General features: G+C 41.2%; 1 protein-coding gene across 2 annotated transcripts in view; it reads right to left on the reverse strand.

Moving 5' to 3' along the window:
* Positions 1–15,665, reverse strand: part of MOK (MOK protein kinase) — a 401,862-nt gene that overhangs the window by 208,363 nt on the left and 177,834 nt on the right. For both annotated transcript variants that reach the window (XM_069208354.1, XM_069208353.1), the window contains exons 3-4: positions 14,129–14,218; positions 12,299–12,369 (exon numbers count right to left, since the gene is read on the reverse strand). In XM_069208354.1, coding sequence (XP_069064455.1) covers positions 12,299–12,369; positions 14,129–14,218 — 161 coding nt within the window. The remainder of the gene's footprint in view (positions 1–12,298; positions 12,370–14,128; positions 14,219–15,665) is intronic.

Below are 15,665 nucleotides of genomic sequence, written 5' to 3' on the forward strand. Positions count from 1 at the left end.
ATATAGTGAAATCCATGCTTTATTAAGTGTGGTATTCCATGAGTGCACATATTATGTACTGAAATAGATAGTAAATTATAAAAATCATACATAGCAGGTTAGCGCACATACACTGTTTTTGGAGCTCACTGTATATATATTACCATTGCTCAGTAGGGGGAGGTGTCTGACTCACGAAAGGTGAAGCCTCTGTAGTGCTTAATTTGAGCTGGTGGTTGCCAGTGGAGGACAATGGCACTTATGTTTGGGGATTGGCACTGTTTTTTTCTGCATCAGATATTAACCGAGCACAAGAGAGGTTTAACACAGAGACTGGAAAGACAAAGGAAGAGAATGACGGCAAAACAGTCACAAACAGAAAGCAGACTGAGAAAAGGGGTCAAGGAGTGCCTGTTAGTGGATTAAAAACTACCAGCTTTAGTATTAGACGCACCAATGTATAAATGCACCTGCTGCTGCCTTCTGAGCAGAGCTTCCACACCTACACTCATTCTTTCACAAATTAAGCACTGCCTCTCCCCTGCCTTCGTACTGAGGCCAAGTATGAAACGTAGGTGTAAATGACTGGAGACAGGCTTGGTATATAAATTCCCTTTGCTCAGCACTACAGCTGTGCCTAGATAGACTGTATTTAATGTTTTAAATATAGTCAAAGAACCTCAGGTAATGAAAATCAGACTGCTCGTATTCATACAGGATTTCAAAAACCTGTACATTTGGCTATCCAGTTCAAAGTAACACTTTTGATGCAAGTTTAAATTCAGGTTTTACACTATCAACAGTCAGCAGCCTTGCTACAGGAACCATGCACATTTAAAGAGCATGTTACAATTCAGGTCCCACTGGGAAAAAATTTCCTTCTATTCCACTTTGTGCAACTGCGTAAAGCATTGCACACATATAACTAATTTACTAATGTAACAGTTTTAGATTAAAACAGTTGTCCTTTTAAGCAGAGCATGTCTAACAGAGGCCTTCAAAGGAGTGCTTCACCGAACCCAGAGGTCAAAAACATGAACTGTCCAGAACAAAAACAAAGTGGAACAACGCAAAAAGGTGAACTTCCTCGCAATGTATTTTTCCATAAAACTTTCTAGGGAGTTAAGTTATAAAGGTAATCAGCTTAGTCCCGCAATGCTAAGTGTAACATATTCTTCTGAGTTTGGAACGGGGTTTAAGCCTTTCTGACTCCTCCTGGTGAGACAGTCTTTTAGAAGAAACATGAAGTGTGAATACAGGACTTCCTTGCCAAAAGCATCATCGTCAGGCTAGTATGTGGGTTCCTTCTCTGCAGCTAAGCAAAATGAGTTATTCTTTCTCAGGTTTATTTGCATAATTTTGCAATTCATCAAAATGCCCACTCAGGATAAATGTCTCCAAAGTGAAAAATGTAAGTGGTACATGTGATTTGTTTTTTCTTTCATAAATGCAGTGGACTGAGGTAAGACACTTGCCCAAACCCTGACTTGGCCTGAGGTAGATAAAGATTCTCATCCTAAGCAAGCAAGATAGCAAAGTACAACATACAGTACTACATATGTCGCTATCCTTATGAAAGATTACAATGAAGATATGACATTCTCTGCATTGCCCTTTGAAACCTACAGTAACCCATGTCCCTCTGCAGCTGCTGCAAATAAATTAACTCTTCTATAAATAAATTAACTTCTCCCTCACAATCAGGGCTGTAATCTGTAAAATGCTATGTGAATGTTGTTTCCCTAGCTAATAGGTCAATGTCAAAGCATGACAGAGTCAAAGAGAGTTTGAAGTACTATTCTACCAGCCTAGAGTCAATGGCAGTAGTCGATCAAAAACTGTCAGGGCAAATAGATGCATGTTTGGAAAGTTTCAAAAATGTTTATATTCCAATAAAAGTAGCTATGCCTTAAGTTGCTAGTGTTTCTTATATCATTGGGCAGAAACTCTTTAGCAAAATCTTAACAAATAACTAATCTTAGAAAGTAGCCTGGAAGATGAAAATCACCTCATTTCTTGATCTCGTAGGCTTTTAGCTAAAAAAATGTGGACTTGTGACATTTCATGGGATTATAATCCAAGTGAAGACAGTATTTTATTGCTGTATGTAGGATCATCAATGAAGATCTTCTTCCCTCACATACAGCAGAATCTGAAAGAAAACTTTTGGAAGTTGAAGATGCCTGTATTATCATGAAGAAACGAGTGTTCTCTTGCACTCACGGATAGAGATCAAACATAAAAAGGCCACTGTTCTCCCTCTGAAAGGGAGGACAGAGTTTCACATCTGAATCATAAGAAGAAGAACTGCAGAGATCTTAAAATATTTATGATCTGGGAGACCATTCCAGGGGTTCCATTCACTCCTGATGTATGGTAAACATTTGAGCCAAGGAAGCAAAGTTGGATCTCAGGATAAACAGTGTGGGGTATCAACATAGAAAGTGTTATTACATTGACATCCATCCTGCAGACATGTTGGAATCCTATTTGAAAACATATAGTGGCACTAGCCAAAAGGCACTCTGCATGGCACTGTTTTCTTAAAGGTTAGGGCCAAACCTAGGATCCTGAGAATTTATGCTGCTGTAATATGCAATGGAACAAAATAAATGTGCACTGCCCGGTGTGTTAAATAGAGGGCTCCAACCAGGACAAGGAGCAGGGCTCAGTAGAAAGAAGTGTACATGGAAAGGAAAGCCTACAATGACCTTGTGCTCGGAACTGTCCCCTTCCCCATTGAGTCCCATCATGCAACCTAAGAATAGGTCACGGCCAGGGAGTTGGTGATGGGGACGCGATCACTACCAGGCCTTATGAAGAGTGGGGATGCTTGGCATCATATTGATCTGATTGTAGAATTGCAATTCCTTACTGTTTGTTTTGTAAAGTGTGAATATCGATCAAAAGTTTCCTAAAAAAAGAGCTCTCCTCCTTGAGGATGTGTGGCTGCTGAAAGAGGTGAGGAACTCTGGGAACAGCAGCGATAGGAAGGAAGAAGTGGTTTCACTCTGTGTGAAAGGAGAAGCCAGAACACAGAGAGCAAACTGCAGTTGGAAATATGGATTCTGGTGTAAGTTAAAGGCTTGTTTTTGCTCACTGAGGTCAGTGCTCATGTGTGGACCTTGACTTTCTGCCCAAGTGAACAAAGCCCAAAGACAGCTCATGAATACACAATTGTGACCTTTTAGAGAATGCAATGAATCCATATGCAAATATCAGAGAACCAAAAGAAGAAGAAAAGAGAAACATACACAAAGAGAAATAAAATCCAACTAAATGATTACATAGTTAAGTGGTGAGCTACCGAGGCAAGTAAAGAGACTAAAATGCCTTGAGAATATCTCCAACAAGGCAGCGGTGGGACTAGATTGACTTCCACTGGAGTGCTACAAAAAACCCAAGGAGACCACATAATTTCTAAACTACCCTAAACACTGTTACTGATTCCAGGCCAAGATAAGGAGTAATCCTTATCACATACACTAATATCACTTTTACATTCAGAACATCATAGGCAAAAGGATAACCACCACTTGTTCAAACCAGAAACTTACCAATATAAAACCTTAGGTGAGTAGAGAAGCTAAAATATATTTTATGTATTTATTTATCTCACATTTTTCTATTTTTATAAACAGCAACTCACCCGAGACAAGATGTCAGTGCGGTTCACAAGATAAAAACAACAATGTGGAGCAGGAACCCTCCTTTCAATGAAACTGAAGAAATACTACACAAATAGATGCTACCAGAAAACAGTGGTCCAAAAGAGAGTACAGTGGTAGAATACAGGAGTATAACAGAATGTACAGACTGAAACTATGTGGAAGAATAAAAAGATAGGTTGTAAGGCCAGAAAAGGAGAAGAGGTTTGAGAAGGATGGCTTTATTAGGAATTGCCCAGAGCGGTATTCCTGAGGGGCATACTGCTAAGGCAACTGCAAGTGGCCTGTTGTTTCCAGACCTGGTAATTTCCGGTCTGGAAACATCTGACAGAGTTTTGCTAGCTGTTAGTCCGCACCCATAAAAACCAACGGATGCCTCTGTTTAGTGGCTGTGGCCCCCAACCACCCCACTTTCTGCACTAATGGTGGAGAGATGCCCACACTGGCCATGCCCTGGCGTACTCTCTCTGCACCGCATCCTGACTCCTAGGCCTGACCTGTAGTAGATCCCTCAGTGCCATGTCATCTGTTCAAAACAGGTGGTAAATGGCTGTGGTAAGGAGTCAGTTATTGGGCCTGGAATTAGGAATGACATGCGCAAAGAGACTCAGTATTCCCAGGTTAGCATGTTATTAACCTTTACGGGATCGAAGGGTTTTAATGCCTGGTATTTGGTGTGGGAATACTGAACCGAATCAGAAAATCTGGCCCACTACTATCCCCACACCAAATAATAGGCTACTCGGAAGGAGGCCCATAGTGGGATTGAGAGCAGTGCTCATAATGTCACCAGAACTAGACAAATAATGAAAAATGTCCTTGTAAACATGAAGGAAAGTTTCAATTCTATTAAGGACAAAGAGGCGAGGATTATGCCTTGCTTTCTTCCTTTAATACACTTCCAGCAGCTTTCAACATTAGCAAAAACACAAACTAACTTTGCCAACAGTATTAGGGAAAGAACTACACAAATAAACAACCAATGAGCGTGCAGAATCCTGTATATATGTGTGTAAATCCCCCACGTAACATCCTCTTTCTTGAATGCAACAGGAGCATCCTTCCTTTTCTCTCTCACTCGCCTTTAGTCTCATCAGAGCATGAGGATAAACCCAAAAAAAAGCCATAAACCATCATCCAGCCATTACAAACAGTCACAAACCAATCACAGGAATAAACAGCTCAATAAAAAAAAAAAAACATTATAACTGTAACAAAATATCAGTTTGAAACTCATAAAGTCAACGGAACTCTGACAAATTGCAGAAATTACAGAAATCAAGAAGTCAGATACTTAGACCTTGTTCTTGTCCCTTTGAGAAATGTATCAATAGTCAGGCGTTCGGGAAGGAAAAAAACAAAAGAGGTCTCTCTAAAGTCTTGAGTGGGAATAATCCTTGCCTCGGTATCCATAATAGAATTGAAACTTTCCTTCATGTTTACTAGGAACCTTTTTATTCTGTGGCAGGAGTGGAGGCGAGGATTATGCCTGTTCAAAGCTTATCTACTACAAAAGAAGTTATGTCCAGAACCGGTTTGAAGTAAAACCTCTTCAATGGCACGGTTCCCTCACTACTGCTGCAATTTTCACAGATTGGGTGAATAATCTCAATCCCTTTTTGAAATTTACATCTACAGTGTCGACCAAGGAGATTAGTTTCTTGGATTTATTGATCACTATTCAGAATGGCAAACTAACCACTAGTACATATCACAAACCTACTGATCGTAATAGCATTTTGACATATGATAGTCATCACTCTAAATCTTTACGCGATAACTTGCCATTTGGCCAATTCTTGAGATTACGACGAAATTGCAGTTCAACACATGTATACAATACACAAGCCAACGACCTTCAAACTGAACTGTTAGCACGCAACTATCCCCAGGACATTGTCAAACGTGCCCGCAAAAGATCGAGGAATAATAATCGTGAAGCCTTACTCTCACCAAATACCAGGGACACCAATAAGATGTTGACATGTGTGACTACCTTCACTCCTCTATCAAATAAGATCAAAAGTCTCATTATGAAGAGATGGACTATCCTTTCTAGCGGAGGGTATGCAATCCCTAGACCTTTATTTGCTTTCAAACGATCACAGAACATTAAGGACTTGATAATACACACACGTCCCAGAAACACAGTCCAGAAACAGTAGACACTCTGGAATCTTCCTCCGGTGGCAGGGCATTATCCCTGTGGACAGTGCAATGTTTGTTCTTTGACTTGCCAGGTCAAGACACTCGACTTGGCTCCGATAGGTCGATGGAACCCGACGAGACACACCAATTGCAATACCAAGAACTGCATCTACATGATTACATGTCCTTGTGGTCTTCGGTATATTGGGATGACCTCCAGACCCGTTAAAATACGGATTAATGAACAGAAGCAACATCAGATGTGGACGTGTCACTATGAAATTATGTGCCCACTTTTGGGAAATACCACATAGACCAGATGACTTACGCTGGGTGATCTTGGAGTCCCCCAGATTTGTTAACGATTCCTTTCACTCACTGTTCAGACTTGAACAACGATGGGTATTCAAACTTCACACCAATATTAATGGTTTGAATGATGACATTCCTTGGGTGTCACTGTCCCGGTAATACCCCTAATGACAGCATCACTCTACTTTTATTGTAACTTCGTATCTCTAATTTTTCACGGTACATGCTCACTTGTCCCAAGGGTTTTTATAGTTTTTCCATTTCCACCTAATGCGGTCTGTAGAAGGGGTTTCAATGGCCCCCCCTCTCTTCCCATATAACCGGCACTTTTGGGAATTGACCTAAACTGAACATCCCCTTTTTTACATATTTTTGACCATATGTCTTGTCACACCATGGTTATACATTCGTTACCATGACAAGTGATATTTTCTTTTCCAAGACTGTCAGGGTTTGTCTTTATCTTGTGCCTTCTTGTCTTCATTCTCCTTGTATTCACTATCATTGTGATACACTCCAAGATGGCCGCCCGCAAAATGCGGCATGGCTGTTCCTCAAACATTGTTGGGACCGGGATTTCTGGTCCTTTTTCTATTTTGACTACCAAGCCATCACGTGACGTGGAGAAATGTAGCCTCCGCGTCGCGCTTTAAATGTTTTGAGTGCTTTCCCGAACTTCTATTTCGGGGAGAGCACGCCGCGGGTAGGTTACATCAACCGACACTGCCGAGTCCCAAGTAAGTGATGAGGGGATATATTGTAATTTTGATTGCTGGCTCCATGACCTTTCTCCTAGGTCACGGCAACCGACACTCCGTTTGCCTGTACTTCAAGCCATTCGGTCGTATGCATATTTTAGATGCCGGACTATGCACACACTGCATCTTTATGTTTCATAAAACTGTAGATGGTGACAATTAGGCCATCTTCTTTACACGCATGGGGGCAAGGGGTTTGGGTATCTTCCACCCAGACACCCAGGGTTTGGCAGCTGATTGCCGATGCATTTTGGATATGATGTATGTGCTAGGGCCATTATGAGTGGAGCATTTTTTTGCGGTACTATATAATCATGTAGTTTGCCTTTACAAAAATGTACTGTCGACTGGAACAGCATATCGATTACCACCTTGAGTTCTTTACAACATATATTACACTAACCCATTTTGTGATGTATAACCCTCATTAGAAGTGACTGGCTGGACCGTGTTATTCCCCAAGGGGCCTCCCACATGAAGAGGGATGGTAAGCAGATGTTTTATTCACTAGTTGAACATCACTTAGCTCACGGATTTACCACGGGTGTTATGGTCATTTAACTGTGTATTTTGCTTTCTTATTGTATTTATTATTTTCTAGGGCGACCTTTTTTTATTCCGTTTTTTGACGAGACAGTTTACACAAATGTAAGTGACTGTTATACATTTTCATATACATAATAGATAGTATCTCTCTCATTTCCCATACAGTCAGGAGAAGTTCAGTTGATTGTAGGTCCTGATGAAGCGTTAGAGGATCTTTCATGACCACATTACGCGAAACATGTTGACCTGACCTTAGGGGTCAGGTGACAATTTCCCAGATCTCCAGGCATTTTCAAAGTGGTTGAGCATGAACCTCATTTTCCACTTTCTGTACGTTTTTTATCTTGATCGCAACCCCTTGATATAACTATTAAAGTAGATTGCTGTGGGGCTGCTAATCAATTTTAATTTTACTACTCTCCTGCTATAATGAGTGTCTGACCTTTACGACCTTAACGGCAGCCACCTCTAAAAGATCTCCGGTAAAGAGCCCCCGAAAGGGGAGCCCGTCAGATATTGCACCGCCGGTCTGACGAGGAGCTTCCCGATGATGAAGCATGACATCCATCTGGGTGTGTGAGGGCTCTTGCTCCTGAACTTTAAATGTGCCCCTAGATACATGGAACAGTGTACCTTTTGTTGTTGATTATGGTTAAGGTAGGACATATAGTAATGTGTTTTATATGTCCTGACAGTGAAATACTGCTAAATCAGTTTTTCACTGTTGCAAGGCCTGTCCCTCTCATGGTTTAACATGGGGTCTACCTTTAAAAATGATTAAAATGTAGATTCCCTTTGGGAACAGATATACATGCAGAGTATGGGGTCCCTGAGCTCACAATTTAAAAATACATCTTTGAGTAAAGTTGATTTTAATATTGTGTGTTTGAAAATGCCACTTTTAGAAAGTGAGCATTTTCTTGCTTAAACCATTTGTGTGACTCTGCCTATTTGTGGATTCCCTGTCTGGGTCAGTTTGATAGTTGGGCTGGTTGCACCTCTCACTAGACAGTGACACAAAGGGAGCTGGGGTGTAGTCTGCATTTCCTGATTAACCATCTGTTCTAGGAGGGAGGGGAGGAGTGGTCACTCACACCTGAAAGGGCTGTGCCTGCCCTCACACAATGCAGTCTCTAGCCCACTGGTGGGTGTCTGGGGCCTGGCCTGGGCAAGGCAGGATTTCACAAACAAGAGAGACTTTGCTTTGAAGTAGGCCTACTTCAAAGGGCAAAATGGGTATAAGAAGGGCACCCAAACCCCGGACTTTAGAACACTTTTATGGAAACCAAGAGGAACCTCTGCCTGGAGAAGAGCTGAAGAGCTGCCCTGCCTGTGACTGTGCTTTGTGGAGCTATCCTGCAGTTGCTGTTCTGTCTGTGCTAGAGGACAAAGACTGGACTTTGTGTTGCCTTCCTTTTTGTGAGGAACTCTCCAAGGGCTTGATTTAGAGCTTGCCTCCTGTTGTTTGAAGTCTCAGCGACAGCAGAGACCTCTCTCTGCCAGCACCTGGAGCCTCTGCTGAGACTCCTACTCTGCCAAGTGGTGCCCTGAAAGGATGAGCTGGCAGCCCAAGAGTGAGAAATCCAAACACCGATCGACGTGCGGGAAAAAGATCGACGCAACTCCGATCTGCGGTTGAAAAATCGACACGGCGCCGGCTTCACAGCTGAAAGTCGACGCTCACCTGTAACGCGACCAGAAGATCGACGCCCACGGCTGGAGAAACGACGCACAGCATCGCTGGCGGAGACCGGTGAGATCGCAACCCACGCTGCGTGGTTTTCGGATCGTGTGGCAGGATTTCTGATGCAAACATCGCTGGGTGGGCTGAAATGATGCAAGGCCTGCCTGGACCCGAGGGTGTGGTTCGAATCAACACATCGCTCTCCGGCAAAGAGAAGAAACGACGCACGCCAACTAGACTGAAGGAGAAACGACGCAAGGTCTTACTCGTGAGTGATATTTACGCATCGCAAGCCCTTTTTGACGCACACTCGCCCGTGCTGGGTTATTTTGACGCACCCAGGTACATTTCCACGCTAACAGCGTTAGCGCTGTGTTTAAAACTACATGAAGACTCTTTTTGGTTTTTAATTGATAACTTGACTTGTGTATTGTGGATTTTTGTGGTTTTGGTCTTGTTTTGCTTAGATAAATATTCTCTATTTTTATAAGCCTGTGCTGTGTTATTTTGTAGTGTTTTCATTAAGTTACTGTGTGTGTTGGTACAAATACTTTACACCTAGCACTTTGAAGTTAAGTCTGCTGCTCGTGCCAAGCTACCAAGGGGATGAGCGGGGGTTAGCTGAGAGTGATTCTCTTTTACCCTGACTAGAGTGAGGGTCCTTGCTTGGACAGGGGGTAACTTGACTGCAAACCAAAGGCCCCATTCCTAACACTTACGTTTCGGTGCAGACCTCAGTGAGAGAGGTCGACCTAGAACAGGACGGGAGTCGTCCGTAAGGTTTAAGGGCATGCGACAGGCGTAAGCAAGCTCCATGAGGAGGCGCTCCAAGAGTTCTATGGCGACGGTCACTGCTTGGTGAATGGAAGAGTCATCCACTTCACAAAACTCGTCATCGATAGGAAGGACCTGAAGGGACTCTTCCTGCATATATTTCTCTGCAATAGTAGTCAGGTGTGAACAAATAAAATCATCTGGCCCGGCCCCTTAGCAGCCACAGAGCGCTGAGTCTGCGCTATAATTAGTGCCAATGCAAAGGCCAGAAGCACTCTTCATGCTATATCAATACAGACCCGTAATAACGGGCATCAGGGCTTCCAGGCGGCTTGGGGATGCGGTGCTTTGCAGGGACGTCGATCGTCAGTTTCTTTGAAATTACTGACTAAAGCACATCCCCTGTGTTTGATATGGGCCCCTAGCGGCAGTCGGGCCTCACCGCACCTGTGCAATCCTGAGGCTGTTCGCTGCCACGACAGGTGCGATGAGGTGAGGCCCTGTGGAAGAAAAAGGTCTGCAACACAGCCTGCAGCAAATAACCGACAAAGGACACCAGAAAATACATAAAATACAATGCAAATGTGATAGAGGATAGGAAAACAATACTTAGCTTTGCTGGAAGCAGGAAAGAAAGAGGACGTTATGTGGGGGACATACACACACATATAGAGGACCCTGCATGCTCATTGGTTGTTTATTTGTGTAGTTCTTTCCCTAGTACTGATGGGAAAGTTAGTTTGTGTTTTTGCTAATGTTGAAAGCTGCTGGAAGAGCATTAAAGGAAGAATGGCATAATCCTCGACTCCGGTCCTGCCATAGAATCTGGCCCAATTACAACAATCATGCTAATTCTGTTTTAGGGGCAAACTCACATGGCTAGGCTATAGTTGCCAACTCTCTAACTGCATGTGTTATTTGTCCACGTGCATATTGCCAAACCCTTGCTATTTGGCCGCAGGTTCTTTTCAGGTAAACTCTAGTAAGAAACTTGCTGGCGAAATAGTGTGAAATTCCATTTTCCTCACCTTAGAACGTGCATAGATGCTCCAATTTACGCACCGCGGAATATCCACACATGTCCCAGTGTGCACAAATCACAATGTTGGTCTATTGGTCAAAACAATTCTCACAAACACCTGTGGGCAACTAGTATAAGGCAGGCAGTTTGCACCTGAACAAATATCACATGCAAAATTATCGCATCAGTAAACATTGCCTGACCTGGGACTCCATTCAGAAATGGGCTTAGCACCAAAATTGTAGTGCGATTGTACCTTTTTGCAACGTCTGGAAAAGAGTTAATAACAACGGACATATGTGGCACTAACAAAAGCAAAGATAAGAAGTAATACTCCTAGTATAGGTGAATATCATTTCCAAATAATGGTCTAAACATGCTGATAAATATTATACCTCTTATCATACACCAGACCCCAATGCATTGATCCAATGTAATCCACAGTATGAAATGTTAAGTGACTACAGGATCAAAGCGAACACCCTCAGTACGAGTTACCCATTAATTCCAATACGTCAATTAGTAGGATTCATTAAATTTAGCAGGAACACTGCTTGTGAACTGTATTCCACTAGGATATTTTACTTGGTGCTTGGTACAGGCAGGTGAAGTCTCAGAGTGCAATTGTGGGGAAAAACATCCAGGGTGAGTCCAGTTACCAATTGGTATTTCAGAAAAAAACATTATCCTGATTTATCCCACTTCCACTCCAGCCCCCCAGAAATTGACTTAATCCATAGTAACTGTGATTTTGAGCGGGGATTCTGGGCATTGTAATGGGGCATTTATAATGAAGCCCGTGGTGGGTAGGGAGCGGGTGTCAGTGTGTTGTGAGCAAAATAATGACCTGCAAAAATACTGAGTCCACAAAATTGACTCCCAATATATTGTCAAGGTAAGCAGTTGGGAATTAGGAATAGTAAATCTCTACTTCCCTATATACAATTCACTTGATGATACAACAGAAGTTTATATAGTAGATTCAATATTTTTGCAGGTCGATATTAATGCCCGAAATACTGTGACATACCTCAGTGGGGAAGACAACAGTGGAAATCGTGTTATTGTGAAGCAGAAAAGGACTGACGCCCAAGAAGGCATGTTTTTTGCAAAGTGCATTCTAGAGAAATTCAGAATGAGAAGCAGGGTTAGAAAATTGCTATTTAATGTTAAGGCGGAGCAAATTCTAGGGTAAAAGTAAACAAAGTGTTTTTTTAATCAATTTAACTGTTACACAGATACACAACCAATACTGTGAGTAAGACTGATTATAAACAAATAAATATACTTTAAAAAAAATAATGTTATTATACATCAATATATTACAATTGTATAAACCACAACACATTATTAGTAGCAGTTATTGAGATAATTACTGCTAATAGAAACAAGTGCTGCTTATACCTACCTCGTATCAGCTCATAAATATTCATATCCATAAGTTCACATATTAGAGCAAGACCTCCCGTTTTTCTGTCACTAAAACAGAAAGCAAATACAAATTTAAAGACAGGTTGTTACCACATTAAACTAGATAGAATTCACATCATAGTCACGCAAAATGCCACACATCCCACCAATGATTCAAATAAATATCGACATATATATGCTTACTTGTAATTATATCAGTGAAGATCGTACCTGATGGAGGTAGCCACCTCTGTGAATATTCTGCAAACACAAGTAAGGAAGCTTGGAATGCGTTAACTTCAGTTCTGTCACATGAAGCTAACAAAGGGTACAATGAGAAATGATCCTTCAGGGGTACATCTCTTGTCATTCCTTTCGTACTAGCCCTTACCCCAATTCTCACAATTACCAACGTCTGCCAAAGCAGCGTCTCCTTGTGGATTAAGGATGATGATGTAGGGTGCAACCGAAGTAGACGCCCAGCATGGTGATGACAAAGCAGTACAAAACTACACAAAGACAACATTTTAATTTCGCTGATAGAATTCATGTAATTCCTGAATTCCGCAAGAAATGATTTTTTTTAAATTTCACACTACGCAGTTTCGAATTATTTTTTACGTAGAAGACTCATTTGCACAGAAGAATTTGAATGAAAGGCTGTTCCAAATCTAACGGAACCAGAAAGAAGTAGTCCCCGTGGTCCTGGATGTGGGTACATCCTCAAAGACAGTAAAATAGCAGTTTCAATGTTATACAAAGCTCCGTAATCTAAACGAAGAAATTCCACAAGATTGCGATCCTTGATGGACTGTTTAATTTAGTTGTTGACACAACTTTAAATAACTTTTGCAAATAAAAAGAGGCCCGAGACGTCTTTGGAGGGGCATGAAGCTTTTCTGGATGAAAATAACATTCTTAAACCAGCACAATGAATTTCGGAGCCCTGTTATTTACATGGCCATCGTGTATGTGTCTATCTCTGTTTCTTTCACACCGCACTTCTTTACCCTACAATCCAGACGGCGAATCCCTGCCTTTCCAAACAGTAATGACACAAATACTGTATTTAATATTTTTCTATGAGATTATGTTCTCTAGCTTACTCGGTGGTTACATTATAGTGTTATACCGATTGCTTCATGCATTAGATTAAAGAAGATTTAGCTCATGATTTAAAAATCCCTTCAGAACTATTTACTTGAAAAGGGTTGTAATGAAGCTCTGTATTGTGCATTATTAAAGTTAACAAAACAGAGCTTCATTTGCATCTAGAAAGGCACTTGCAGTTTGGTGAGATGAAGACAGAGTACATGGGTGTGAGATTTTGCCAAATTTAGCTGGCCAATGCAGGAAGGGAAAAAGAGCAAGAGTATTAACTTGGTGGGCTAGGAACGGTTACCATAAAGGAAGTTAACTTTGTTAGAGAACAGAAATACATTCCTGATGAGTACATATACTATGCATCAAACAAATGATGCCTCGCTTTACGAGGTGCACACAGAGTCCTTGAAAATGGCCGCAGTGTGCTTCTCACGACTAGCAATGGGCACTGACCTCATACATTTCGAACAAGCACATTTCTGGTAAATGAAGCTACTTTGGTACAAAGGAAGTTACTTTGAACATATTTTACATATTACCCAAATTGTACTAAAAATCAGTAGGTAACATATTAAAAACATTAAAGGTCAAGTATTATCACAAAGTACTCTTGTCCATGGCAACACAGTAACAAATGGTGCTGTAATTCTTTATATTTTTCAAACGATTAAATAAATCATTTCTCAAATATTTGAAACTCTAAAGACACAAAAAACACACTTACAAAATAACTTCTTGGAGTAGAAGAATATTCGGATGAGGACTCAATCGCCTCAGGGCTTGGACTTCCCGTAAATTGTTCACTTGTTCAATACTAGCATAAATGTAGAGAAAAGGTGTAATTAATAACAGAATGTGAAGAGGGATCCGCCAAAGAAAATTCACTGATTCAAAGCTAGTGAAATATCATACAGGTAGTGAATGGTCTTTCAATGGGTGGGTGGGGAATATTTAATTATGCGGGTCTCTCTTACTGTGGTAAATTGTAAATGCTAAAATGTCATGTGTTAGCTAGGTTACTATCTGTTTCAACATAATTCGCTGTAGTGAAAGTCCTTTAATTAAACTGGGGGTGGGTGGGGGGATTAAATTAGGTAGAGATATGCTATCTCAGAATAACAACTCCCCGCCAGCCTAGAGTTTGCTGTTACACCATGTTTCTGAATCATCTTATGTTTAATCAAACAGTTCAGTTCTTCTCCTGAACTATTTTTTTTTTATTTATTTACAGACGTATGTCTCCTGCCCACAGCACTAGTTAGCGCTCTCTCATTTGAAGTCCAAACTCGTTTCATTTCTTACTCTTAAAATTTTTTTGTAAAACCACCAAGGGTTTGCTTTAGTCCTACTGTGATTCTTGGCACCAAAACCCTCATCAATTAGTCTTCATTTTGTTGTGATTCACCCTATCACCCTAATTTCACCCTCTTACATCTACTACTGCCTGGAACATGATTTGGAGGAGGAGCTCATTTTCATTATCAGATTTACAAGACCCTTTCACTGCTTTGGTGTAAGAGTTTTTCTAGAGTCCCACTTAGCTCTTTCTCACTCTTTAATCTAGGCTCATTTCAGCGCAAACGTAAACTATTGTTTCTTCCATTGCTCCCCACATCCTCGATTCAAGAACCTTATTTTACTAATCACTTTCCTCCTGACCCTTTCTGCTCTTTTAGAACTCTCTAAGAACCTTACCAAATAAGGGCCTAACTCCTTTAAAATTATTAATTCCCCTATTCTTTGTAAATATGCAACTAAAAACTTCAAATACAACAATTACGAGAATTCCTTGAAAACCTGGTGACTGGTCAATATTACTTCTCCCAAAAAGGAAACCTCAAAACTGACACATCTCTTCAAGTCCAGCACTGCCCCATGGGTGCTTACATTTCACAAGTCTCTGAATATCTCCTCTATTATTAACATCCTGCATCTTTGAAAGCTAACCGTTTCCCCTTTCATGAGTTTTAGGGGACGTTTTTCCAACCACGTCTTTAACAAGGGCAAGTTGTTATGGTTTGTCTTACATTCTAGTTCTAGGTAGAATGTATTATCAGTGGATGCGTGGAGGGTTCAGACTCAGTATTCCCCAGGCACAAGTTGTGCAGGACATGCCTTCATTTTCTGTTCGACTTATTGGAATAAAGGCTAAAAAAGCAGTACAGCTGAGCATTATTTGATACGACAAACTTGGGGACAAGTAGAGGTGACACACCTTGAAATCCTACTCATTCTACAATTATTGTTTTGGGTGATTTTCA

Source organism: Pleurodeles waltl, chromosome 9 (genome assembly GCF_031143425.1).
Source record: "Pleurodeles waltl isolate 20211129_DDA chromosome 9, aPleWal1.hap1.20221129, whole genome shotgun sequence".
Classification (NCBI taxonomy): domain Eukaryota; kingdom Metazoa; phylum Chordata; class Amphibia; order Caudata; family Salamandridae; genus Pleurodeles; species Pleurodeles waltl.